The sequence below is a fragment of the Lepidochelys kempii genome, chromosome 17 (genome assembly GCF_965140265.1).
Source record: "Lepidochelys kempii isolate rLepKem1 chromosome 17, rLepKem1.hap2, whole genome shotgun sequence".
Classification (NCBI taxonomy): domain Eukaryota; kingdom Metazoa; phylum Chordata; order Testudines; family Cheloniidae; genus Lepidochelys; species Lepidochelys kempii.
Window position 1 is genome coordinate 10,405,921 of NC_133272.1, and position 26,802 is coordinate 10,432,722.

Here is a 26,802-nt window from a genome sequence, read left to right on the forward strand (position 1 = left end):
CTTAAATTCCCTTCGAATAGGGTTGAAGCAGGTTTGGTGAAGCAGGATAAAAAGCTTTAACTTGCAATGTTGTTGGTCTGAAACATTTTACCAGTATGTGTGGAAGGGGATTGTGTGTACAGTGTATTAAAAATAGCTGTCCCTTTAAATACTTTACTTTGTGTGCGTGTGCGCTCTTGTTTTGTGCTAATTTGCTTTATTAGCTTTTCAATCTTCTTCCCCCCCCCCCCCCAAGTTTAAAATACTACCCAGACACGAAAAATGCTGGATTTATCATAGAATCTCTTATCTCTAGCTGTGGTGGTTTTTCTGTAGTCTTTAGAATTTTTTTGGTTCTTTTAAACCCTCTGTGTCAAGATAGTGATAGGCCTGAAACTTAGGCCACTAAGTATTTGTGTGTTTATCACAATTAGCACTTGAGTCAGGCTTTCTGCATGCCCAGGGGTTTCACTGCTAAAAGGAGTAAAGTCAATAGGGAAGTAAAGAAAAGATGAGGGTTAGATAACATCAAGTTGTTAATGTTATATACATTTGAAATCTTATAGCACCCGCTTTTTAAGGATTATTAATGTTTCTTAATTTTTCAGTGATGAAGTCTTCACTTAGCCCTCCCAATACATATTGTCCACCAATTGACCTGATCAGAAGTTGATTACAGGATTTATAATGCCTCTCAGATTCCCCTGAAAAGCAGTCCCCTTTTAAAGCCTGTGAAATACACACACATCCATTCCTGATCAGTACTAAATCTGTCTACTCCAGGAATAAAAACATGGTATATGCTGATGTCCAAAGTCAAACACTTTGATCTGCATGAAGTTACTTAACGGTGTCTTGAATTTGTAGCCAAAGGATGCGAGACCTGAGCCTACTTCCAACTGATAGCAATCTGACTACCTAGTACACCCTAAGTTATGCTACAAACTTGATACAGCCATATATTTACACAACACTTTCTTAAATTAAAAAAAAAAAAAGAGTAAGGCTTTTTTTCCTGCCCCACAGAGCTTATGATTTAAATGTTAATAAGATCCAAACATTCCAGTATGAAAGGGGAGAGTTTTTCCTTGAGGGAACTGAGAACACCGGCGTTCTTCCAGCTGAACAATCACTGGGGAGGGAGCGCTTATCTTATTTGGGACCTTTGTGGCTCAGATTCAGAACATAGTTCCCTGAGCAGAACTCCAGAGGAAACCGAGATCTGCACCCTTTTTTAGAATATTTGGAGTATGCTTTTTGTTGAAATTATGTTGCAAGATCTTTTAACTTCGCCCTTCCAGTAACATCCTGGGCTGGGGAGTTTTAACACTTGCATTAGTTAATTCTCACTACCATCAACACTCTAGGGAATGCTTCTTAGGCTTATTATGGTTTTCTGTTGCAATAGTGTTTTGTCATGGGCCCTGACTCGGTTGTGTTTGTACAGTGCCTGGCACAACAAAAGATGGTCCCTGCCTCAAAGACTTTACATGCTGGGTCTCTCCTTGATCTTTATAGCATTGTTGTGTCTTTTCAGGGGGGGAAAAGATATTTTTGAAGGGGAGGGAGAACACTATAAATTGTTGCATTCATTTAATAAGAGTTTCTCTTTCTCACAGATTTCCACAAGACAGCACCATATGTGGTTACTGGCAGCGTAGATCAAACAGTAAAAGTGTGGGAGTGCCGTTGATTGAAGTCACATTTGACCCCCTTTTCCTCTGGATGCACTCAAATACCATGGTTATCCATTGAGCTCTGTTTAAATAAATATTGTCCTTTCATGTAAATTATTCTGGATGTAGATTGAGCTTATTAAATGTTACACACAAAGTATTCATGCATGGTGAATCCAAATTGTATACTGTAAATTTACATACGTTGTCTAGAAGTACCATAGGTTTAAGAACATGGGCTGGCATTGGTCACATCAGACCTATGAAGGCAGAAGTTGGATAACTGAAATAGGGCACTTAACTGAATAGCTGACGGTGTCGTTCTATGTTGTATAATTATACCTGTTTTTCTTTCTGCTGTCTGTTGGTGCCTGAATTGGTGACCTCATTTGGGAAAAGTTTTGTAGGGCTCTTTCAGAAATGTGTATCTATAGAACATCACTTAAGTGTGCTTAATAAATCTTCTCTAAGGATACTAGATAATAAGGCTGCAATTCAGAATCTTCTGAACCTTATATGTAATTAATGGGAATTAATTAAACTTTGGGATTTTTGTCATGACCCATTTGCCAAATCAATAGAATACATTTGTTTTGGCCTCCTGTTGCGCAAAGGGTGGTGTATTTATATAAACAAATTAACTTGTAAATCTGAAATAAGAGAACACATCTTAGTAGCAGCTGATGTGATATATTTATTTTATTTGGTCATTCAGTGGTTAAGCTATATGTAAAACTTCTAAGCTTAATGCTTTTCTTGTTAGACATACTTCCAAGAGGCGTCCTCCTTCCTAGTAGAACTTAATGATCTAATTTCCAACTAGAGCTTAATCTCTGCAGTGACTACGTTGTGGTAGCAGTTTACTGTTTGGTTTTGACATGGTTTGTGTGCAATGCCCATTACCCAATATCAAAGGACACTCTCCCTGTATTCTATGTGGGAAGCAGGGGAATACAGGGGTTCGTTAGTGCCCCCTCAAACCCTTCTGAAATGTGAGGTAATATAAAACATAACAAGTTTTAACATAGCTTGCATCAAAATTTACTGTGGTCTGTGTAAGAAAGATCTTAGGGTACAGTATTCAAATTCTTTCAATAAAGCACTAAAATGGATCTGATTGTAGAGTGATGGACTGACTCCATTACAGATTTTGATACAAGCTTCTAAAAATAATTTTCACATTTATAGCCTTATAATGAGCCGCCCAAGTGTGGGAATGAAACTATCAGGTAAATGTTAAAAACCAAACAAAATCTTAGTCTGATTTGGTAATTAGTAACCCATTTCTGGTAGAAGTTTTAATTTGCATATCCCTAAAATTACATATTTTGATCCGAAGTGAACGAAAATATCAAATGAATATTTTAATCAGCATTTTTGTGACAAATTCCATTGTAGATAATAAAGAAATCCATTGCTTATCTAACCAGGTCTTTTTAAAAATCCACTTTAAAATTTGCAATATAATGAAGTTACCAGTCTGACATTTTAATAGGTGAATTTATTCTGTGCATTGTTTTATTCATTTTGTTTACATGGCTTTTAAAACTGTCCCTTTTTAAAGAAATGATTCAATGGAAAGCATTGGATTGGAGGGTGTACACACACTAAGGAGAAAATGGTGAGTGGTAAGATTTGTTAATTTCCTACAGTCACATACAAAAAGGGTCCATAAAACCACCAGAAGGACCTGGATTCTGCTATTGGTTCCTTGCATAAACATGCCTCTGGTGTAGGGGAGGAAACTGAGTGTTAATATATTTTGAAAGCAGATGAAGATGGAGGCTAATTCCTTAAATCTAGTGGTTTATATCATTCACGATAATGTTTTCCACAGTAAAACATACACAAATTTGAAGTCTTTGTTTTTGCTTAAGCTGTTTCAACTGGAAAAAACTTGCTGCTATTTATTTGTCCTATTTTGAGAATTCCAAATACACTGAGAGTGCATTTTAAAATTTCTTTATACATCTGCAACTGTAAAGTAGTACTGCATTTTAATTCCTGATAGGATCTAGCAACTTCAGTTATTTAAGGATAAAGTAAACCCCACACGTGTACATAATTCATAAACATGAATGAGAAACTTCAAGGTACCGATTATGTGGAAATTGTGCGCTGCATTTTTTCCCCTGTAGCATGCAATGATTTACAGGGACAAAGAGGAGCTAAAGTTTTGTTAGCAGCATTTTATTTGATTGAGAGAGTGAAACACCCTGCTGAGTATTTTAACTTGCAACCACTTAATTTGCAATCTTCTCCTTTAATAAGCAGTGAATAATCTCAGGGATGGTCCTAAAATGGATCAAAAGTTAAAGCCCTGTTTTTAGACAAAAAGTGAAAGCTACAACACAGGAGTTGGGTTTCTGAGGATTTCCTGCAGCGTAGCCCCTTGATATTACACTGTGTTGATCTTTTTTCACTCTTTTCAATGTTTTCTGTCAGCTGTCTAATCCTGTGCCTTTCCTGTGATAAGTACAATGACGAGGTTACTGGTTTGGATTGGAAAAGGAATTTATTGGAGGGTTTAGAGGTTCACTGCTGCTTTGTCACTTTCCTTACTAAAATTGGCGTTTTTAAAAGAAAACATGTAGTACTACATTCCCAAATAGACAAATATGAATTATTTGCTCAAACAAATGAGAACAGACAGACATTCCAGTGCCACGCTAACTTCATGTGCCCAGGAAATCCTAGATGCATTCTTGAAAGTGCAAAATTTATTGTGGTTTAGACATAATCTGAAAGTTGATGTTTTATAGCATCTTGCACTTTAGAAGATTAAAAAGCCGTCCTGCTTTTGTGTATGGTGTGACCAATGATGTGCCCAGGGCACTAATTAAAAAGGAAAAAAAAACAAAGCAAAACTAGTTGCTAGCAAGTTCTCCAAGGGCTGTGGAGCACTGTAGTGGTTTGAAAGCTTTGGCTATAGACTCACCAAGCCGTCTACTTATACTGTCAGTACCCTGCTTCTTCTGTTTGCCTCCTCCTGTTTTTGTGAACTGCCTGCTAATATCACTCTTAAATAGCTTCTGTTCCCCATAAAAGCTATTTAAAAGAAAAAATATAGACCTTTTTTTGTTGACCGTGGTGGCTTGATAATCCTTTAACCATTTGAAGATTAAAAATTGCTGAACTGAATGAAGGAAAAAGGCACTTAGACCGCTCATTCTCTGTCCAGCTGTACATAAAGTCCAGTGTATTACAAAGAAACCTAGTTACTACAAAGAATAATCTCCAAGAGTGGAGGGAAAAGTACTTGTAAAAAATGGTAGGGAAGAACACTTGGGGGGATGGGGGAAGTGAGCTGGATTTACAAGTCACGACTGGATTTAACTGGCCGTTTTATCTTTCCACTGTGTCATGTAAGTAGCTGCTTTCTTGTCCTACCTATCCTTCAGGCTTCCCCCAGTTCATTCTGAAGATAAGTTAGTGAAATCTTCAAGTTTAGAATTTGATCCTGACATTGACATGAAGGCAAACATCAACTTTTTTCATAAGAACGATGTAGAGGTGGCAGTTGGAGAAAACCGTTCCCAAACTGTAGGAGTTAACTGAAGATATGACACAATAAAAAAATCAGTAAAGGAATGTATATAATACTGCTCTGTGTTTTACAGTAAGATTTGTTGCTCTCAGACTGTGTAAAACAAAATTTATTCATGTTTTCTGCATATTAAAAAAATCTTATTGTACCAATTGGTAAACTATTAAATGCATATAAAACTAGATGTGGTTTTTGTTTCCTTGGATGCAGGAAGTAAAACTATTCTGACAAAAGCTTCTGTAGGTTCACCCTTCAGATTTTACTCCACACTTTAACTCCAAAACCCATTCCAACCAGGAAGTGTGTAAATAGTTCAAGTTGATTAGTTAGCTCTAATATTATAAGAGTATTAACTTAATTACATAAATGAGAATCTTGGGTTTAAGTGATGCAAATTGAAAATTTGACGGACTAGTTCAAGGAGACAAGGTCTGTGAGGTAATGTTTCACTGGACCAACTTCTGTTGGTGAGAGAGAAGTACTCTCAACAGCAGAAGCTGGTCCCATGAAATGTTACTTAACTCACCTTGTCTCTTTAATATCCTGGGACTGACACAGGTACAACACTGCAAAGTTCAAAGGAAGCTGCCTAACTCTTTATTTCCCATTATTTTTAGTTTCTTTACCTCCTAATTTTGTCCTTTCCTATTAAACAAGCATCAGTTGATGTAACACTTTTAATGGAACACTTATTTGTCTTCAGCCTTTTTGATGGTATCAGCACAGCATGGGGATTTAGGTTTATTGAAATGGCCTTCATGATGCTTTGTAGCAATAGTACAGAGAGATTGCAGTGGCATCTCTCTGCAAGGCTTGCTTGTTTGAGGTCAATTTTTGTCCAAGACTTACCTTATCTAGAGGATGGTTCCCTTCCGCAGCTGTCAGCTTCAAGAGTAGAAAATTTTGAGCATAAGCTACTTAATATGCAGCACTCAACCTGAGTTAGAAAGCTCTACTTGAGAAACAGTTGTGGTAGAGGGGACCCAGTGTGAAGGGCTTCTTGCACAAGAGCAGGAAAACTACAATGGTGGTTTGACATAACGGGAAATGAGTAAGACCCCATCAGTGAAGGAGAAGCAACTATGAACCTTTTCAGGCTCAATATGTGCTACCTGGCAAACGCCAAAGGCTGCTTGTACCAAGTCCAGTCTTCTGCGTTGGGAAGAGGCTTTGCTTGATAACTTAAATCACGCCGCTACTGTTTTGAATGCGTTTGAGGTGGAGGATAAACTACAAATGTATTGTTCCCTGTGGCTAGAAAGGAAGCTTTTGCTTGTACCAAATTGCACATCAGGTAAAGCTAGCTTGGTGTTGCTTATTTTGGATTGCTTTTGTTAGACAAGCAGAGTTATGTGAGTGGGGATTTTCCAATCTCTTACTGGACAAAGAACAGGTGGTGGTTTATACAGGTTAAACTGTAACTTGCGTGACTCCCTAGAACTCAGAAGTAACCATTTTATTGAATACAGTAGCAACTGTATGTTTTCTGTAATGGAGATTATCTTGTGACTGCATGAAGAGGACCTATCGGTGGTTCTAGTTGACTTGTGTACGTAAAAGAAATGGGCTTTGTCTTTGTGCTAGAATGAAATGAGAGCCATACAGAAGGCCACAGTATTTGTACCTTAACAGCAACTGCTGAACTTAAGAGTAAATGCTATAATGAAAGGAAAAGCTTCAGTTTAGCAGAGGGAGTGGGAAGATGCAATTGGACTTTGGCAACCTACTGAAAGGTCCATCCACATAATACATTTAGTGGATACTGTACTACAGTGAATGATCACTCTTAAAGGCTTATAGAACTTAGCAATTGCCATACTAGAGTTGCCAGCTATCATGACATTTGGTGTTTTTTCTTGAAGGCACAGCTCCTGGAATCATGTATTGCATGAGAAACTTTGAGCTTTGATGTTGGAAGTTTCTAGCCCTTGTGGGAAAGGCTCAAACAGAAGGCCAAGAAAAAGAACTCAAACTTTATTTTTAGAAATCTTTTGCTGGTCTGACTAATGATTTAGGTTAGATATCACAACATTTTTCCTAACTCTAATGATAGTTAAGCATGGGAACAGGTTACCTAGGGAGATCTGGAATGCCAGTCATGCTTTTGTAAGAACAGGTTAGACAAACACCTGTCAGGGATGGTCTAGGCATACTTAAGCCTGCCTCAGTGCAAGGGGATGGATTAGGTGACCTCTTGAGCCCTACATTTGTGTCCCCATTGCTCTAAAACACCCTTATCTGTTCAGTGGGAAGTCTCTCTCCCCATCCCTTGCTGTCTAATGTCCTAGTGGTAGATAGCAAGGGAGTGAATTTGACACTGATGAAAGGCATTTCTATTTTTTTTAGTTCTCAGAATAAACAAGTACAGCCTGGATGGTATTAGAAAAAGATGACTTGCCAGCCCGGTTTGGAAGGGGTTGTCCAAATTGTCCAGCAATGTGCAGCATGCTGTAACTTCTGGATCTTTAGCCGCCTTTGACAAAGAATTCAGCAGAGTGAGTGTTTTTTTTTTTCATGTTTCATTGATGCTCTCCTTGTCTGGCTGTACTAAGACTGTGGACTGAGCCAGGGCCGGAACAGAGATTTCTAGCTGAGATACAGGTAGATGTGAAAATTCATTCTGCTGAGGTCGCCTGACTTACCAGCCATCTTGGGCAGCAGGTCAAATAAGAAAAGGCCTTCTGTAATTTTAAACATGTCAGTAATTCCATTCATGGTGTGGAAGACAAGGCAGCAGAAAGTTTCAACCCCCCCCCCCCCCCCCACACACACACACCTCCCCTGTGCGCACATGCTCAAGTTTGAAATCAACATATTTGACTTTCCATGTCCTGCATTCTTGGTGGATAGCTTAGCCCTACTTTGAGTGCCTTACTGAGAGAAGCTTGACAAATAATGAAGACTAATTCCCAGGGCACTTTTCTGTGAAAGCTGAGAGGCAACTGATCGGTGTGTTTGGGAGGGTTTCAGAATTCGGTTTCATATGTAGTGGGTGGAGGAGTAATTCTCTGCTGTGGGATTTAGTGTTGGAGTCCGAGTAGCCCATTCTTCAGTCAGTTGAATGGGAAGGTGGCTGGATTCCACTCAACACAGAAGGGGTTAAAATGTTGGCCTTTCTGCTCTACTAAAAGGTAAAGTTGCAGCTAATTATGTATCCTTGCAGAATATTTGACATGAACTCAAATCCTGGAAATTCCTTTGGGAAAGGAAGCAGTGATAAAAATAGGTATCTATTTTTTCATACTCATCATGAATAATTTCCTCCTCCTGCTGCTTTTGCCGGCTTTCTCTGTTATATTTCCCCCCCCCCCCTCCCACTGACTATATGAAAAGTGACATTCAGTTGTCCTCTTGCCAGCCTGATTAGTGAGTGGATGAAGTTTGTATCTTTTATGGTCCCACTAATAACCAGTGTATGTACCACTGCCTGCCATACGGGCCTGAAGTGGGTGATGTGACTGTGGATTTGGGTTAATCAGAATTGATAGAACTGTGATTAGAGCAACATTCTCAGGGATAGGCTGCTCATTCTTTAACTTGCACCACTAAAAGCAGTTGACATAAATGGAGAGGAAGGATGGTCCTGATTAGGGTGTTAGCCTGGGCGTTTGGACCCCTGGGCTGGTCTTCCCTGCAGTGTTGACTGTGTGTTAGTTGAGCAGTTTTATTGCAGAATGTTTGAGCAGTGGAGTTCTCTGGGCTTTGGTCCCCAATCTGTAAAATGGGGGTAATAGTAATTTTCCCAGCATGCAGGGTTGGTGAGGGGGGAAGCATGCCTGGGAGGTGCTGAGATGACGTGGTGGAGACAAGATCATGTTCGTTAAAAGGAGCTTTTCCTTGCTAGACGTTGCGGACGATACCAAGCTGGGAGGGGTTGCAAGTGCTTTGGAGGATCGGATTAAAATTCAAAATGGTCTGGACAAACTGGAGAAATGGTGTGAAGTAAACAGGATGAAATTCAATAAGAGCAAATGGAACTAGGAAGGAACAATCAGTTACACACATACAAAATGGGAAATGACTGCCCACATTTCAGGAAAGATGTGGACAAATAGAGTATCCAGAGAAGAGCAACAAAAATGATGAAAGGTCTAGAAAACATGACCTATGAGGGGAGATTGAAAAAACTGGGTTTGTTTAGTCTGGAGAAGAGAAGACTGAGAGGACAACAGTTTAAGTATGTTTAAGATTGTTACAAAGAGGAGGAAGAAAAATTGTTTTTCCTAACCTGAGGCTAGGACAAGAAGCAATAAGGGTGGTTTAGGTTGGACATTAGGAAAAACTTCCTAACTGCCAGAGTGGTAAAGCACTGGAATAAATTGCCCAGGGAGGTTGTGGAATCTCCATCACTGGAGATTTTTAAGAGCAGGTTGGACAAACACCTGTCAGGGAGGGTCTAGATAATTAGTCCTGCTGGGAGTGTAGGGGACTGGACTAGATGACCTCTGGAGATCCCTTCCAGTTCAATGATTGCACGAAGGAAAATACTTTAGGAAATTCAGACCTCCTAAAACCTCAACTACCTCTAGGGAGGCAAAGGGAGAGGTTGGCAGTACACAAACTGCAATTAAAGCATCATAACAAGGGCGGTTGTATTTCATTCAAGGTGCTGGGGAAAATCCTGAAAAGCAGCAGCAGCTCATCCTCACCTTTTGACAGATCCATGGTTCCACTTGAGTGCGAGGTTCCATCGATAACTTAAACAGATGAATTCATCTTCTGATGTCTCTTTGATGGAGGCCCAGAGTTCATTTAAATTCCCCAAGAGTGAGCTGTTCATTTTGCTCTAGCCTATTCAGTCTTGAGCAGTTAAGTTTCACATCAGACAGTGATTGCAAAGGTGGTTCCTTCTGTGCATGTCCCCTCACTCCCAAGAACAAACAAACCACTTGCTACCACGATCAATGCATGGCTTACTTTGTGTGCGGAATTTGGAATTGAAAAACCTCTTTAACTGTTGAGGGTTAAAGAACTTTGATCCTGGTAGTTTAATTTATGGATCAGTGTCTGCAGCTCTCTTTCCTACAGTGCAGGCATAAAAGGAGTGAGATTCTTTGCTGTTATAGCTACAATTCTCTGTGGAGTTCTGTATTTTTTTTGCTCATTTCTTCCTCCTCCCTCCAATAGCCCCCCAAATGAGCAACTTTGTTTAACCCTAGGCAGCACTGCGATTAGTCATTAGAATTGATTTGGTGTTGAATATGGTATCTCGTTACTGTACTTTCCAAACCTACATTCTTGTCTGTGCCTTATGAGGAAACCACCTAATCATCAGCTGGTTGCTCCTGATTGTTTCTTGAAACAAGGCTAGACTCAGATGCTGTTACAGATCCACTTTTAAGTTTACACCCATTCTTTCCCAAGGTCTAGTTGAAATACTTTGCACTGTCCTGAGGAAATGGCTGAAGGGGGTACCACTCCTTGGCCAGGGCATTTATTTTAAAAGAAAATATTGACTAGGTGGTTGTAAGGCTGATGAATTGAGTTTAAAATGGTGTTGAGCCAGCATGTGATGCAATATTGGTAATGTGCATCTTGTTTTCTGCCTTGCTCTAGCAGGTACCTCTCTCACACACTGCTTTTTCACACTTAGCAGGCATGTGTCCTGTTCCCACTCCAGTGTGGGAGGCCAGAGGTGGGAAGCTGGCTTTTAGGCTCATGTGGCCTGAAACGACTCAAAACAAGGGATCGAGTCTGAAGGGTTTCAAAAAAAAAAAAGATGTGGCACCTTAGAGACTAACAAATTTATTTGAGCATAAGCTTTTGTGAGCTACAGCAAATTTGTATTAAGAAGTGGAGCCTTTCCACTGACAGGGAAAAAGCTCGGAGTCCCTTTTTGGAAGTGATGGGGAGGAAAAGCCAACACCCTCTTGGAGAATCAGAACAAGATTATTTTGAAAAACTGATCAGTTCTAAGCCCCTCTCTTCCCTATAAACTGCTCTAGTATAAGCTACTCCTGAAGCTGGGTAGAGCATAATTATACCAAGCAGGAAGGAAAATTAACTACTCCCAGGGGTTAGGAACAGGGCTTGAGCATTCATTTTCTTTAGTGTTGAGACAGACAGGTACCTCCCCAGCACTGCATGAGGGGGCAGGGGTGGAGTTGGTTACGTGGTGCTATTTTTATTAACGTAAAAAAACTTACTAAAATGCAGAAATCAGGCTAGAGAACAAAACATGCAGGAGGCAGGTGGTGATTCAGCTTCTGTATCTAAGTCTCATCTGCCCTCCCCCCCTTACTGGGTGTGGTAGTAAATCAGTTTAGACTACTCCTCTGCTTCTGTGACTGTCCAATTCATTTCCCCCACTGCCTGGGTCGTGACTCTGCCTGTGAAGAATTCATCTCTGCAGGGACGTATCACTCCTGAAGTGGTGTGTAGCTTACCGAAAGACCTGTGCCACCGTTGTGTGGCTAAGGAGCACAGAACCTACTGCTCCAAACCCCAGCCTTTGTGGATGCTGCAGCAGAGACTATCCATTTTCATAGGCTACAGGGGAAGGAGAACTGCCTACAGTCCATTTGTGTTGCATTCCCCCCAAGCAAAGCATAATGTGAGACTGTTTAAGGGCTTGTCTAAACACCATAGCACAGTTTAAAAAAAAATCGTATCTTGACACAAGGTGTATAGACCAGGCCTAATTTGGAAATAGAGACTTACACAATTGTGGATACTTCACTAAACAGGAACAGACGGTCTCCATTATTTCCTCAGTATCTAGGCCACCTACACCTCCTGCTGTGCCAAGAACTGGAGTCTTGGGTGTTATGCATCTGGTTAAAAGGAACCCAGAGGAGTTCATGCTTGGCCTAGCTCCAATATTCAACTCACTAACTCCTATGCTACTTTACCTCTTTCCAAAGAGAGGGGGTGGGTAGAATCCAAACAACTGACACTTCATCCCAACTGTTTAGGTCTCTTCCTTGCTGTTCATGTCCTACATGTACATCCAGGTGCAGTATAAATTACATTGCTGAAGTTCCCTTACTGTGAAATCATTAGACTGCACTATAAAAAAGGACAAAATTGCAGAGGGGTGAGAAAAGCAGTGGTTTACCTACCTCCAGGGACCTTGAGAGACAACCCCATGAGTTGTTCTATAGTTACACAAAAGTATTGAGTGCCCTCAACATCAGATACGCCATCAAAACTCATGAGGATCCTACCAAACTACATTAAGTATTTTAAAGAAATGAAAAGTTACTCACTTTATAGCAGTTGCCACATTTTACAGAGGCAGAATGTCATTTCATCAGAGCAAGAGTAGCGGCAGGTCAGTTACCTTCTATACAATTTGCATGGGGTTTTAGACAGGATAAGAGCAGGGGACCTTGGAGATGGCTGAGCACCCATGCTTGATTTGTGTTAATGGCCACAGCTGTTGGTATTACCTTTTTCAAAGGAGAGAGATTCAAGCTGCCTGTGTTGCAAAACAAATTTGCCTAGGATCAGAGCAATCTTAACAGGACACTGGTGCAAAAATCCACAATGCAGGTGGTTGGTTTGTTTTGAGCTTCATTAGAAATACAGAGCCACTGGGGAAAAGATGACATTTTAAGCACTTTAAGGGAAGTATTAGCTCAACTGAGTAAGACACTCACATCCCATGGAAGTTCAGTGGCACCTGGATGATTAATGCCTATGTGCTGATTAATGCTGGGGTTTTCACAAGAGCTTGAGTGTATCTTAACCCACCTATGACTCTGGGCTCAGTCCTCTTTGGACCTAGTTTACACCATGGGTATTTCCCCTTCTTTGCACTAGTGTGAAGTAGAAGAAGTGGCACCATAATCTGTTAAACAAATCCCTGAACTCTAATTTTGTTGTGTTGAATGAAAGCAAACTTCTTAGTAAACTACTTTGCACATTTTATTTTATTTAAAAGAGGTTTAATTAATGGACTAGAACTGGAAGACATTACCAAAAACCCTTTTGTGAAAGATGCCTTGTCATTTATTGAATGGTTTTCCACAGCGGAGCAAGTTCTTTTGGATCAGGGATGCCTTCTGCTTTGTACATTCACCCCCCCACCCCACCCCTCCCCTCCCCTCAAAAAGTTACAAATACCCAGTACTGCAGTACAGGAAACCAAGGATAAAGAGCACAGTGATAGCACTTGTTTTCCCAGAAGGTCATCAAAAAAGCAATGCAAATTAGCATAGTACCAGTGCTGACAAAGAGACTGGACTCCTTGGGCAGCATGATATGGTTTTGGACTAGCAAACATCTCACTGTATGTCTTCATTTACTTGGAAAAGGACATTCAACTCTGTCGGCATCCCATGACCTGCAGTGGATCTCACCTATTTGCCTTGTGACTGCACACTAGGAAGCATGCTGTATTTCAGGGAGGGCAGGCAGAAGCGAGAAGAGAAAAAGTCAATATTGTTCATTCATTGGCATCTGCCATGTCAGTAACATCCATTGCCTGCAATGGAAATTCTGCTGGGAGCGATCTCAACCCAGCCTGCAAAAAACACAAAACAAAAAAAAAACACAACCCCAACAAAAACCCCAAAACAAGACATTATCCCTAGCATTAAGTGCTATGGGATTTTTAGTATTCTTTCAGCCAGAGGGAAAAATGCCTAGCAATTTTAGGTTGTGTAAAGACACACATGATTCAAACCTGTAGAAGTTTGCCGATTACCTTACAATTAAAAGATGATTAACTGCTGATGCTCATTCAGCTTTGTATTAAAGTAGCTGCTGTAAGAAGGGCAAACTCCCCTCCCGCAAGCTACTGCAACAGAGGCCAGGTTTTCCCCTTATGTGAATTTCATTTGTACAGTCCACTTTAATGCCAACACTGATCTAGGGTAGGCACTGGGATTTTCCATTGTAAATGGATTAATAGGTACTTTTTAAAAATTTTATTTTAAACCCTTACTCTTTGGATGCAATTTCCTCAGTTACTCAGGCTCAAGCAGAGAGCACAAGGGCTGCACCATGACCTACAGATCATGAAATCAGAATGTAAACGGTATGAAAATCCCATGGACACTCGGAACTGAACAACAAAAGAAAGGCTAGAGGACCCAAATGGCTATATCCTAATGTAGCAAAAAGCAGTATGTTTCCCCTCACTCTTCACAGGTTGCAATCAGTTAGACAAACCAGTATAGCTGCTTTTTCCCCCCTTAGGGCAGCAACTAAAAACAACAACAAAAAAAACCCAGCATCATTTGGCTTGGAATCCAGGTTTTGAGCTAAAACTGCGCACTGGGATGGGTGTTCTTGCAAAACAGTGTCCCTTAGTCAACGTAAAATGACCTGAGAAATGTCCTACCTCCAGCCCATTCATTTGGAATTCAGATATATGTACAAAGTCAAAATGGACTGATGACACACACACACACACGCGCGCGGCACGCACCCCCCCCCCCCCCGGCCTTGACAGCCACTGGCTGTCCTCATCTAAGTTGTTCTTTCATACGCTGCTGCACCCTGGCCACCTTTCCCCCTTCGTGTGGCGGACCCGAGCACAGTCCGGTTCTAGTTCTCAACTTAGCTCTTTGCATTGTGTATTAATTGTACCAGTGCAATAACATTGTCAAAAAAAGAGAGAAGCTGCCCCAGGGGAGCCCGAGACCCTGGTTCAGACTCAGAAAGAGGGGGAGGGTTTAAACTTTTTTTTTTTTTTTTTTTTTTAAAGGGAGGTACACTTTAAGCAGAGCTCTGTGCTGGGGGGACCTCTGCGGAAGCCATGCTCGGCTCAGCCTCCCTCTCCTCGGAGCCTGTGTCTTCTGCTTCCAGCTGTTCGCTGCTCTTCACGGCCTCCTGGAGCTGCTGCCGTCGCTGCACCTCCGCTTTAAGGTTCTCCAAGTCCTTTTGGCTAGGGAGGAAAGCAGAAAGGGGGGGGGGGCCCGTATTACAGCTACTTCGGGAACGTGAGACGAGGAGGGTGAGCATTGTGGGGGAAGGTAGGAAATCCTGGGGGATTTCCAGCCTCCTCCAGCGTCTCTTTACAATGCCAGCCCTCTGGTGAAGTAGGGCCCTGCACACCACCTGCCAAATGCAGCTGGCCTGTTTAACAGTGGTGGGATAACCCACACTTACAGGCTGCTCCCTGCTACCTCACCAGTCTTGTCACTGTAAAACTCGAGTTATTCAGTAAGGCCAGGATGGGACCGTTCCTTCATTTGGCCCAGGTATGACCCTGGGAACAAGGACAAGCACTATTGTGCTCCTAGAGGAGAGGCCAAAACATTTGCTGACCCAAGGGCCACATCTGGGTGTGGAAATTGTATGGTGGGCCATGAATGCTCACGAAATTGGGGGCTGGGGTGCGGGCTCTGGAGTGGGGCCAGGGATGAGGTGTTTGGGGTTCAGGAGGGGGCTGTGGGTGGAACAGAGGGGTTTGGAGTAGGGAGGGCCTCTGGGCACAGGTTCCAGGGTGGGGCCAGAAATAAGGGGTTCAGGGTGCAGAAGGTGAGAAGAGTTTCCTTTCCCAATGTCAGCCCTCTCCCTACTGAACTGCCACCTGGCTCCAAGGGGCTTTTTGCTGGACTCTCCTCTCTCAACTATACATGGTCCCAAAGGAGACCAGGCCTGCGTTCCCCCTGCACCAGGCAGAGGTCACGAGATCAGCACAGCTTACACATTTCAAACTGCGCCCGACACCTTTGCCACCCTCCTTAGTGAAGCTGCTGACTGCTCCCCTGGGCCCGTGGCCCATCCTAATTCTGGCTGGTGGTCAGCACTAGCTGCCTCTGCCATACCCAAGGGGCAGACTCAGAAGTTTGTAGGCCTGGCATCTGTGAATTCAGCCATACCTCGAGGCCACTGCACCAGGCTCAGAAATGATTTGTTTACCGAAGAGAAGCACTTCGCATTGACTTGGTGCCTTTTGCTAAATGCCGTCAGAAAAATCACCAACTTCCCCACAATTCTTTGCCACTTATCGGGGTCTCCCTCCCACCAACCAAAGAGCCCACACTGAAAAAGAGCTCGATACAAATGGAAGTGTCAGATTAAAATAATCCCTGGGGAACAGGGATTTACAGGGCAAACAGATTTTCCCAAAAACAGCCATGCAGCGGGGCTCCGGGACAAGACCAGAGAAAAAGCACGCCACCAGGTGCCCCACACTACCTGAGCGGAATGAAGAGAATTCCATTGATAATATTGAGCTGCTCCAGCACACTCGCCATACTGGGAGCGGTGAACTAGGGTTAAAAATAAATCAGTCAGTCAGCCATTTGTAAGCCATCCTAAAAAGCAGAGACCCCTCAGCACTGACTCACACTTGATAATACTTCCTTACCTCCTAAGGAGGCTGAAGGATAAATCAGGTGCACCCCTGTACATTTGTACAGCACCGAGCGCAATGGGGCCCTTCTTAGTTGGTCCCCAGGCACTACTGTATTAAACCTGATTACTAGTTCAATGCTGGAGGCCTCAGAAGTGCTTATGTGGACAGGAGAGATGGGAGACAGAGCAGGGCAATAGGATTGCATAACTATCCCAATTTTGGAACCAATTAAATGGGCCAAATTTGAATGGATTTGGGCTTTTTAATTTCAGGGAATAAGGAGAGATTAAATTTTATGGTCTCGTGGATTTGAGCCATTCCCTCAGAAATTGACAGGAGGGTGGAGATGGGGGAAGGATTAGCCTTGGCACATTTAAGCATCTGCCTTAGTCCCTGGCCTGAGTGTGTAACCTAATTCGAGTTGCATCCATAATCTTGCTCAAGACGTTTCGTTTTAATCTCTCCAGTTCTGTAGCTGAAAAGGGGGGGAACCCAGCCGGGAACCCAGCAGTACAGCAATTCCCGCACAGCAAGTCCCAAGGGCACTCACCGTGTGTGGGCGTTTGGGCTCTTCCCTAAGCACAGCAAGGAGAACTTTGCTCCCGCAAGGTGCACGCGCAGATATGAGCAGCTGGTTTTGGAAGCAGACGCTTCACACGCTAATTGCTGCAGTGTTGGCGGCAGGGCATGGCCCTGCTTGGATAGGATTTGCCGTCCAGCCTCCTGTCAGGCTAGCTCTGCCGACAGTTCGGCTGAACGTTTATTCACCTGGTGCTTGCTTTCCATGTATTTCAAAATGCTTTGCAAAGAACAGGGGCCATTTTACAGAGGAAACGGAGACAGAAGTTAACGGACTCGGAGACAGTCACAGTTAATCAGTAGTGGAGTCAGAACTAAGGCGTTCCAGGCTCCCAAACTCAGACTCAGGGACTGCCTGATGCTTTTGTACCGATTTTTCCAGCTGGGACTGACCATGGTGCAGAGCAATCACCCAACCTCCTCAGTTTGGGGGGGGGGGGGAAGAAATCAGAACCCAGCAAGTTCCTAGGCCTTTCTTGCAGTTATCTGACCATGAAACCGCCTGAAAAATTCAAAGCCAACAGCACGTGTCACACTGGTGCATGAGCTAGTGTTTCCAATCTGACTCTTTGAAACCTTCATTTGTAAGAGGCACCCTGCAGTATCAGGTGCTCTCTGTCTAGCCCATTTCTGCAAACCTATAGACCAAGACAGCTCAGTTTCTCTTGGGGGCAAAAGAAAGTCTTAACTACGAGGTTATGGGTAAGGAATCCAGAAGAACATTGCTGAGCAGGTGGGGTTTAGAAATCCAGGGTTGCACTTGGTCACTTCTGTTTTGGAAGATCCTACCTGCCCAAGAAACCCTGTGCAAGTAAAATAGGGAATACCAGTAGAGCGAGTACTATCTCCCAAACCAGGAGAAACAAAAAGTTTACCCATTGCAACTGTTATTGCAGCAAATACACGTCTTTGCGGCAAATACCCAGACGCAGGCAAGTTACCTTAAGTGGCATAATGTTTGCATTGGATCCATTCTTGTAGATCTCATTCATTGTGCGTTGAAGAGCCACTGCTTGCTGAGTCAGGTATTTCAAGTACTCAGAGCTTTCTTTGGTCTTTTCGTGGTGTTCTCCAAGCTGGCCAGAAACAAAACAAACACCCTGTATCAGGACAAACCCCGAACTCTGCCTGACTCACAGCATTTACATGCAGCCGACGAAGTGAGCTGTAGCTCACGACAGCTTATGCTCCAATAAATTGGTTAGTCTCTAAGGTGCCCCGAGTCGTCCTTTTCTTTTTGCGAATACAGACTAACACGGCTGCTACTCTGAAAAGCATCTACATGGTTATTTGAGACAGTGTAAGATCTCACCTACTGCAACCCACTGGGACTGGATTTTGTCTCTCTGTAGAGTGAGTGCGGATGACCTCGTCTAACATGCAACACTGCCTGCAGGCAGCTGCTTATCAAAACGGTGCGCTTGCATCAAGAAGATGCATGTTCTCTCTCCGGTTAAGAGATGCGTCCTCCACCAGACTAAGCATTTTGTCCATGAGAGCGAGCTCAATCGATTGCCTGGCTTCTTTGTCGAACAGGTTTGCCTGAACACGTTGGCAGGTTTGCTGCGTCTCCGTGAGCTCTGCAAACAAGACAGGATCCACCTGCCCCCAGGACTGGTTTGTGTCTTAGATCTGAAAGGGCATTATCGGGAGCGAGACGTGCCCTCTGCATCTTGTCACTGCTTTCTCAGAGCTTAGCATTCTGCAGCAGCGATGAAGCCTGCAGGTGTTTCACACAGACTGAAAATCTGTCCAGTGACTGCGACACTAAGGCTACGAGTCAAACGGGAGACCTTGTGGCAACACTAGCTTTCTAAAGGCACGTGGCAAGACAATCACCTCCTAACAGTCTAGGAGGAGTTCTCCACCAGCTGTTCGTACGAACAAGCCTCCCCCACATTGTAAGATGCAGGACGGTTTCAGCACAGAACTAGGGGCTTCGCACCGGAAAGCCAAATGGGGCAAGCGAAGCAAACATATGCCACTGACCTGATTTTTGTAGATTGTGTAGCCTTCCTTTTCGTGCTGTAGAGCTGATCGGAATTCTGCTTTACTCTCGTACACTCGGGCTACCAAGTGATGGCTGCAATGGAAAAGAAGAAACGCGGAGCTAGATTTAATGAACACATGGTCAAATCAAGGGAGAAAGAGTTCTTCTGTGCTGCAAAGAGGTGCAGGCAATGCTCAGTGCTAAGAACATAAGAACGGTCATACTGGTCAGATCAATGGTCCATCTAGCCCAACCCTGTGACCAATGCCAGATGCTGCAAGGAATTAACAGAACAAGGCAATCATCAAGTGATCCATCCTGTCATCCAGTCCCAGCATCTGGCAGTAAAGCTTAAGGACACCTAGAGCATGGGGTTGCATCCCTGACCATCTTGGCTAATAGCCATTAATGGATCTATCCACCATGACTATATATATATATATATATATATATTTTTTTTTTAAGTTTTCACCTTCACATCATCCCCTGGCAAGGAGTTCCACAGGTTGACTGTGCATTGTGTGAACAAATACTTCCTTTTGTTTGTTTTAAACCTGCTGCCACCTCACCATCTCAGCTCAAGGGATGACCAGGGTCAAAGGAGGCTGCAGCCAGATATTTGACTCTCAGTACAGGGTGTTAGTAGTTACCTTCTCTCTGGTTAACTCTTCAGACTTATGCCATCCTAGATTAGGAAATTACACCTAAAACCTAGCAAAAATAGACCATCTCCTCATCACTCCAGCCAGAGAAGAAAAGTCACCTCAGACTGGACTTGAGATGTTAATTTTTTGGTCACTTTCTACTGCTTGGGAACAAGAAGTTTATTTTCTGTCCAGGACATTTTAAAATGCCAGCTGTATGTTATGTGCTCAGCACTTCCAGGTAATGCTGAAGGCCATGAGAATATCTAATTGGCCAGGCTTCTCTCCCAGACAGGTAATTACAGTGAGACGAAGCAACCCAGGGGCCTTCCCTTTCTAAAAGGGCATTTTGTTTTCTTGGAAAGCGAACATGTGAATCTCTTGATTAGCCAGCCCGGAGTCAGAATCTTAAAATAAAGACACCACTGGCAGCAACAGCGGGAGCCGCCGATCCAAATCACCTGGTTGTTCTCCAGTTGGGAAGAGTCACCCTGGCTTGGTCTCAGCAGCTCGAATGTTCTTGGAATGGAAAAAGCTTTCTATGTTTGGCTTCGTTATTCTAAGGGAGGTTCTGGATCTCAACACACATCCTAGCCCTACGGAGGCATGCAGGAAAATGTTCTCTGTAGAATTTGTATCCATCAGTTGGAAAACAAAATCAGACTCGTGGGGGTGCTTCAGAAGATTTCTCTTCACCCTGACGAAGCACAGATGGCTGCAGCGTGGGGGTGGCAATTCCGAGTGGGACAATGCACACTGGCCAGTTTTTCCAAGGGAGAGGTCTGTAGCAATGGGTATTTACCCAAGGAGTTTAAGATCTGATCCTAAGAGGTGCCGAGTGCTCTCAACTCCCAGTGGAGTCACAAAGAGCCACGTCAAGGATCAAGCCCTTAACAGTGAAAGAAAAATGCAAATGATCCCTGTGTCTCCAGGCTATTTCAGCAAGAACCAACAACCAGGTGCTTTCCATCTTCTCAGTCCCCAGATGTACTGATGATATTTATCCCTCTCCTCCCAGCCTTCACTTACTCTTTCTATTCTTACACAGGAAGCAGGGATCATCTTACGGTGTTTGTGGACAACACCTAGCACATTATATTGTGGTAGATCCTACATGTAAATAATTCTAGACCCCGATTCTCAACCTTTCGAAGCAGCTACGCCAGACTCAGCCGAATCAAGCATCGCTACCTTCCAACTGAACTGGGTGGTCAAGCTCATATAAATGGTTGGGGGAAGGAACATGAAAGAATGGAGGCTTGCACACAGCTGACCAGGGACAGCACTCATAAGCCAGAGCGGGGCCCAATCCCAGATACGATGAGGGTAGATTCACAGTCCAACTTTCCTATACAGCGTCATACCCCCAAACAAACTTCAACCCATTTCCCCAGACCGAGGCACCGTACCTCAGTGCAACCTTCAGAGACTTGGAGCCGTGATACTTGGAGTTGATCGCCAGAGCATTCTCCAGGAATCTGAGGGACAGGTCGTATTCCATAACTCCGTGAAGCACCAAACCAATGTTGTTCTAAGGGCAATCACCACACACAGGTCAGAGATCAAGAGGGAGTTCACAGGTCAGAGAACAAGAGGTGACTCCCAACCAAGCCTTTCGAGCTGAAGACACAGAGAAGTTTGTGGGCCTGTTATTTTTATTAGCTCTTTGTAGAGGACCCCACAGAGATCAGGGGCCCATTGCACTAGGCACTGTGCGCACATAACTAGAGACAAACTTTCCTCCAAAGAGCTCTGAGCAAGGCAAACAGAGGGGATGAGAAAGGAAGTATCCTCATTTTACGTACACGGAACTCAGGTACAGGCAGGTTAAGTGACTTACCCAAGGTAACACAGGAAGTCTAGGGCAGAACTGGGAACTGACCCCACATTTCCCGAGTCCCAGTCCAGTGCCTTAGCCACAAGACCACACTTCCTCTTTACAGAGCTACATCTATGCATCTGCAAGCTTGCAGATGCAAAGATCATGCGAAAGGAGGAGTCATGGGACAGGAGGGGCAATAACCACCGTGGGAAGGGATGGAGAGACATTGCCTATTGACGGGATTAAAATAAGTGAACAAGCTTCACAGAGCCTAGACAAGGAGTTTACTCAGAAGGATCACTTACGTCTAAGAGTGCCATTTCTGGGTGGTCCTCTCCAAATACCAACAGCATGAGGTAGCGTGCGCGGTACAGAAGGTTTAATGCTGTGGAGAGTTGGCTGTTGGCAAAGCAATACAAAGCAAGGTGCATCTACAGCATAAGAAACATTCAAAGGTTAAAAATGGGGCATCACATCCTCAGTACAGAAACTCATCTCCCTCCCACCTGCCCCCCCCCTTGTCTGGGGCACTGAGAAAAGCACTGCCTTGAAGAATAAAAATAATTCAGGTTATAACCATTGGAAAGTTACTCATCCACTAGTCAACCTAAAGAAGCCTGATGTGCCGTGTGAAATATAGTGGCAAGACATGGTTGTGTTAATATATAGCTGTCAGTATCTCCTAGTAGCTTCAGAAGATACTTCAAAGTTGACCTGCATGTATACTATCCCAGCCGTTACACAGAATTTTCAAAATTGGGATCATGAGAAGGGGGTGGGGGGGGGCTGCAAAAACATACACACATATACACACACATACATACACACACACAAATATCTGGCAAACCAGAACAAAGAAGTGTCTCACACAGCAAGACAAATACAAATCAGAAAAAACAAGACTTTTGTATTATCTTATGGTTGAGCTATTAATTTACATCACCGTAAGACTTGGCAACATTTCAACGTGAGCAACTGCAGGATCAGATTTTTGGAGAGAAACTTTGAATACCGCCTTCTACAGAACGACAAGGCCAAACTGACAGCGTGAGGTTAGCTGGGAGAATCCATTTCAATCTCTCTCTTCCCGTGATGGCTATAAGTGGGGTTTTTTTGGTGTATATAAAGTATTAGCTTAAGGGCCTGCTTTTCACTTTTAACTCTTACGATTCAATGACGCCCCTGAGCAAACAGAGACCCACTTTTCCACACATCTTGTTCCTAGTAATAAGAGGCCTAAAGAAAAGAAACGCCCCCAAGAAAGCGTGCAGCATGGGAAGAACAGGATTACCAAGAGACTGTTTTACAAAGTTAAGGAGGCTGCAGCTGTCTTGCAAATGTGGGCATAAACTGAAGCCGCACAGACACCAGATGCGAACACGACATTCACTGTTTTCTCTTTATACTCACATATTCTTGGATTGTGTTGGGATGCTCAATGCCCAGGACCCTCTCACTCATTAACACTGCTTTCTGTTGATTACTTAAGGCCTACGAAAGAATGACAAACAGGAGGATGTAGCAAATTCTGAGGCATATGTTTCAAGAGATACTTGGGTCGGAACTGGCGAGAGGAAGGTATCTTGGTTTCCAGCCTCTCTCTCTCAAAAAACGGAGGACACTCAGCGACAATTTCCATTCATTTTTGGACTTCAGCAAGAGAAATGCCTTCTAGCGACTCAGTGAGAAGTCTGGGTGAGTTGTACCAGGGCACAGGTAGGTTTGCCTCTTGGCAACTCTTCTGCCTGGGCAAGTGGGAGACCCAGATCTCATTTCCATTGGGAGTCAGAGGATATGCTATTCTCTGTCCCTGGGGTGCACTCTGATAGCCAAAGCCTGAAGGGCTGGAAATCCCAGCACCCTTCAGCCCAAATGAGCCAGCAAGCAGGTCAATGCTGGAGAGGAGGACACATATTCTGGGTACCAGATAAGAGAGCCTTCAATAGGAGACAAGGAGAAACCAATGACCTCCAGCGAGGACTACGGGCAAGGTAACAGAATCCAAGTGGAATTCTCATCAGGATGCCCACCTGTACAGTGGTGAAAGCTACAGAGTGCTGGCCACATGGCCCTTGGGCTAGCCAGCTAAGAAAGCCATAAATGGAGAAAGGGGAAACCCACTGAAGCAAATGATTTTGTTTCCTTAAATCAAATTTAATGTTTAGGTAACTGCTTTTCCAAGAGAGGCTAAAAAACTCGTAAGGCACCCATATGCAGTAGGGAAACGGGTGTTCTACCCATTCCAGACACAGGAAAACAGACGGGTGTAAGTGGCCAGAGAGGAGACTGGAATGAGAACCCAGGAGACCTGGCCCCAGGCCTGTTCTCACATCCACTTCTCAGCTCAACTATACTGCTCATTCTGCAGTTATCACAGGAGTCATTAATCTGAAGGCACAAAGGGCAGAGCGGGAGGGGGAGAAGACAGTAACTGCTGACCAACCAGGAGATTTCTTAGGGAAGCGGCAGGGGGGCTCTGGGTACCTCTGAGTAGTCTCCCATGATATAGTTGAGGCGAGCCAGCAGCCGAAGGCAGGCACAGATTTCCACGTGCATAGCACCGTACACGTTGTTAAACAAGTTTAAGGCTTCATTGATGAGTTCACAGCCCTCCTTCAAGAAACCTACAAAAACCCAGAGGAAATTAGTTCTTAAGTGTTAACCTAGGACCTTGATTTCCTTTTCCTGTAACTATAGAGCAGAGAGAAGGCTGGGGAACTTCCTTTGCTGAATCCCTGAGTTACCGTATTACCCACAAGCAATGGGAAATCATAACTCCTAATACCACAGGAAGAATAAGCATAGTCTGTGGGGGGGGGGGGGGGAGAGGAAACAGAACTGGGGGGGGGGTTGGATAGGCATGGGAGTTCTGAGGGGCCTGTCAGGGGACCGGGGGGGGGGTGGTCAGGGGACAGGGAGATCCCAGGAGGGGGTGGTCAGGGGACAGGGAGCAGGGGGATCCCAGGAGGGGGTGGTCAGGGGACAGGGAGCAGGGGGGAGTTGATAGGCGTGGGAGTCCTGGGGGGCCTGACAGGGGGCGGGGGTGTGGACAGGGGCAACGGGTCCTGGGAGGGGGCGGTCAGGGGACAAGGAGCAGGAGGTGTTGGATGGGTCACGGGTTCTGAGGGGGGCAGTCAGGGGAGGCACAACCCTCCCTACCCGGCCCTCCATATACAGTTTTGGAACCCCGACGTGGCCCTCGGGCCAAAGAGTTTACCCACCCCTGCCATAGAGGGGGCCCCCCTAGAACAGAGTTTAGGCGCAGTGATCGACACAGGGTAGCCTACCATGCTGTGCAGCGTCTGCACTATGGCTAGGCAAGGCCAGGGTACAAAGCAGTGTTCATCAGCACTAACCCAAAGGGAAGAGGCAGCACGTACCTTGCTGGACCTTCGCTTGCCCGCTCTGAAAGAAGTGGAAAGCATCCGAAGCTTTGGGGTTTACGTGCTTCACGACCGGGAAGATGTTGAGAATATCCTCCTCTGTGAAGGTGGGTTTGTGCCGGTTATCGAAGTTATACTCTTTCAACAGGATCTGAAGGAACCAAAAACCAAAGCCAACATCTTTCAGCTCCTTTCCTCCTTTTGTGCGGCCCTCCCAACGCCCTTCATGGACACCTGGGGCCAACGTTACCCCCAGTGGCACTTGTGTGACCCCCACTGAAGTCCAAAAGGGGCTACCTGGGTGTAATTGAGGAGAGAATCAGGCCTCCCAGGACAGCCCAGCAGCTTTGGCTGCCAGGTCACAGATAGACAGAAGAATCAGGGGAAGTGTGAATGCACACACTGCTAGCTGCCCTTTGGATTTTGTTTTTACGTTGGTTTATGTATGAAGATGTGGGGCAGTGTCTTGAAAGAGGGCCACGGTGGAGGTCTGTCATGGAAGGACGACCTTCAACATTTGCCTGTATTAAACCCCTGCAGCAAACAGATCCCTGTTTTGTTGTCACGGCACCCCGGAGAGGCTGAGCTCTGGGTTGTGCCAGCACTTGCATTATGAACCCTGACGTGCAGGGATTTATAGCCTACAGTCAGGTGCCATCCGAGCTGAATCTTGGCACAAAATCTAAAAATGGGAGCCATTTGTTTTCGGTAAGGAGGACAGCATCGTCCTGCTTTGTAAGACAGAAGTTGACCCTATTCCCCCTAACAGCAGCGGTTTCACTTCATACTGTGCAGGGCCATTTGGCCAGCACCACAGACAGGCCTAAGGACTTATCAGACTGGAGCAGACCAATCTTCTTACATATAGCAGGTTTACCCTTAACACAACTAAATAAAATCCCTTTGAGGGGTTAGAACTGGCATTTCAGCACTAAATCTGTGGGGAGGAGTGAAGGGCCAGGGGTGGGAATCCTCTTTTGAAAGACCTTGTGATCTGAATCAACATATGCCCCCTCTTAGTGAATTTCCCCATTGGAGAAAGTGATGAAAGAAAGCCGGAGGACTTGGCTCTTACCTGGATTCCAGTTTTGAGGGAGATCTCACGTAGGAGGGTGATTTTCTGGAGGTTGCACACCTCTGCTGCTTGGTCAACATTCTCACTGCAAAAAAAGCGAGGCAAGATCTTAGGGTAAGTTTATACTCAAGAGTATCCACCTAGGGCGTGCCTGAAGTACTCCTCCCGGTATAGTTAGGAGCTAATCAACAAAGAAGGTGCAGCCAAACATCAGCAAGCAAGGAGCTCGTTTACGTCAGTCCTACGTGCATCTCTTCCCTTCCCCTGCCTTAAGCTTTAGCAATAGGGCTGCTTGATTCAGCCTTTTCCTTATTTGCAGTAAAATCTTCAGTTTCTCTGATGCCCGAGAGATAACCGTGAATTCAACCATCTAATTAGGACTTAAATCTTGTGTGCGGGGATTTTGTTTTGAAAACAGCTTTTATTGATTCATAATGTCCGTTAAAAGAAAAGGAGGACTTGTGGCACCTTAGAGACTAACCAGTTTATTTGAGCATAAGCTTGCGTGAGCTACCGCTCACTTCATCGGATGGCGTCCAATGAAGTGAGCGGTAGCTCACAAAAGCTTATGCTCAAATAAACTGGTTAGTCTCTAAGGTGCCACAAGTCCTCCTTTTCTTTTTGTGAATACAGACTAACACGGCTGTTACTCTGAAAAATGTCCGTTAAGTGTTTTACTCGTCTTATATCACCAGCAACCTCTTCATTTCAGAGTCTGGCTAAGATCTGTCTTTGTTTTAGGAACATCCACAGAATTCACGCCTGCCTAACTCATGACCATGAAATCTCTACTCCCCTCTCTCCCTCTGCTCGTCTCAGGCTGGATTCTTTGTCCCTGCCTCTATCCTTCACA

At 44.3% G+C, this 26,802-nt stretch overlaps 2 protein-coding genes across 7 annotated transcripts in view; one reads left to right on the forward strand and one right to left on the reverse strand.

Annotated features, from left to right (window-relative positions):
* The window catches only part of PAFAH1B1 (platelet activating factor acetylhydrolase 1b regulatory subunit 1), a 64,364-nt gene extending 58,980 nt beyond the window's left edge, over positions 1-5,384 (forward strand). For both annotated transcript variants that reach the window (XM_073316046.1, XM_073316045.1), the window contains one exon: positions 1,599-5,384. In XM_073316046.1, coding sequence (XP_073172147.1) covers positions 1,599-1,672 — 74 coding nt within the window. In that variant the 3' untranslated portion in view covers positions 1,673-5,384. The remainder of the gene's footprint in view (positions 1-1,598) is intronic.
* A 7,674-nt stretch (positions 5,385-13,058) lies between these two features.
* CLUH (clustered mitochondria homolog) overlaps positions 13,059-26,802 on the reverse strand; it is a 56,339-nt gene continuing 42,595 nt past the window's right edge. For 4 of the 5 annotated variants that reach the window (XM_073316035.1, XM_073316033.1, XM_073316036.1 and 1 more), the window contains 10 exons: positions 25,950-26,034; positions 24,872-25,025; positions 23,976-24,115; positions 22,902-22,982; positions 21,797-21,922; positions 21,079-21,200; positions 19,025-19,118; positions 17,977-18,111; positions 16,297-16,370; positions 13,059-15,037 (listed from right to left, as the gene is read on the reverse strand). In XM_073316035.1, coding sequence (XP_073172136.1) covers positions 14,869-15,037; positions 16,297-16,370; positions 17,977-18,111; positions 19,025-19,118; positions 21,079-21,200; positions 21,797-21,922; positions 22,902-22,982; positions 23,976-24,115; positions 24,872-25,025; positions 25,950-26,034 — 1,180 coding nt within the window. In that variant the 3' untranslated portion in view covers positions 13,059-14,868. The remainder of the gene's footprint in view (positions 15,038-16,296; positions 16,371-17,976; positions 18,112-19,024; positions 19,119-21,078; positions 21,201-21,796; positions 21,923-22,901; positions 22,983-23,975; positions 24,116-24,871; positions 25,026-25,949; positions 26,035-26,802) is intronic. The other variant, XM_073316034.1, reaches the window with a different exon arrangement.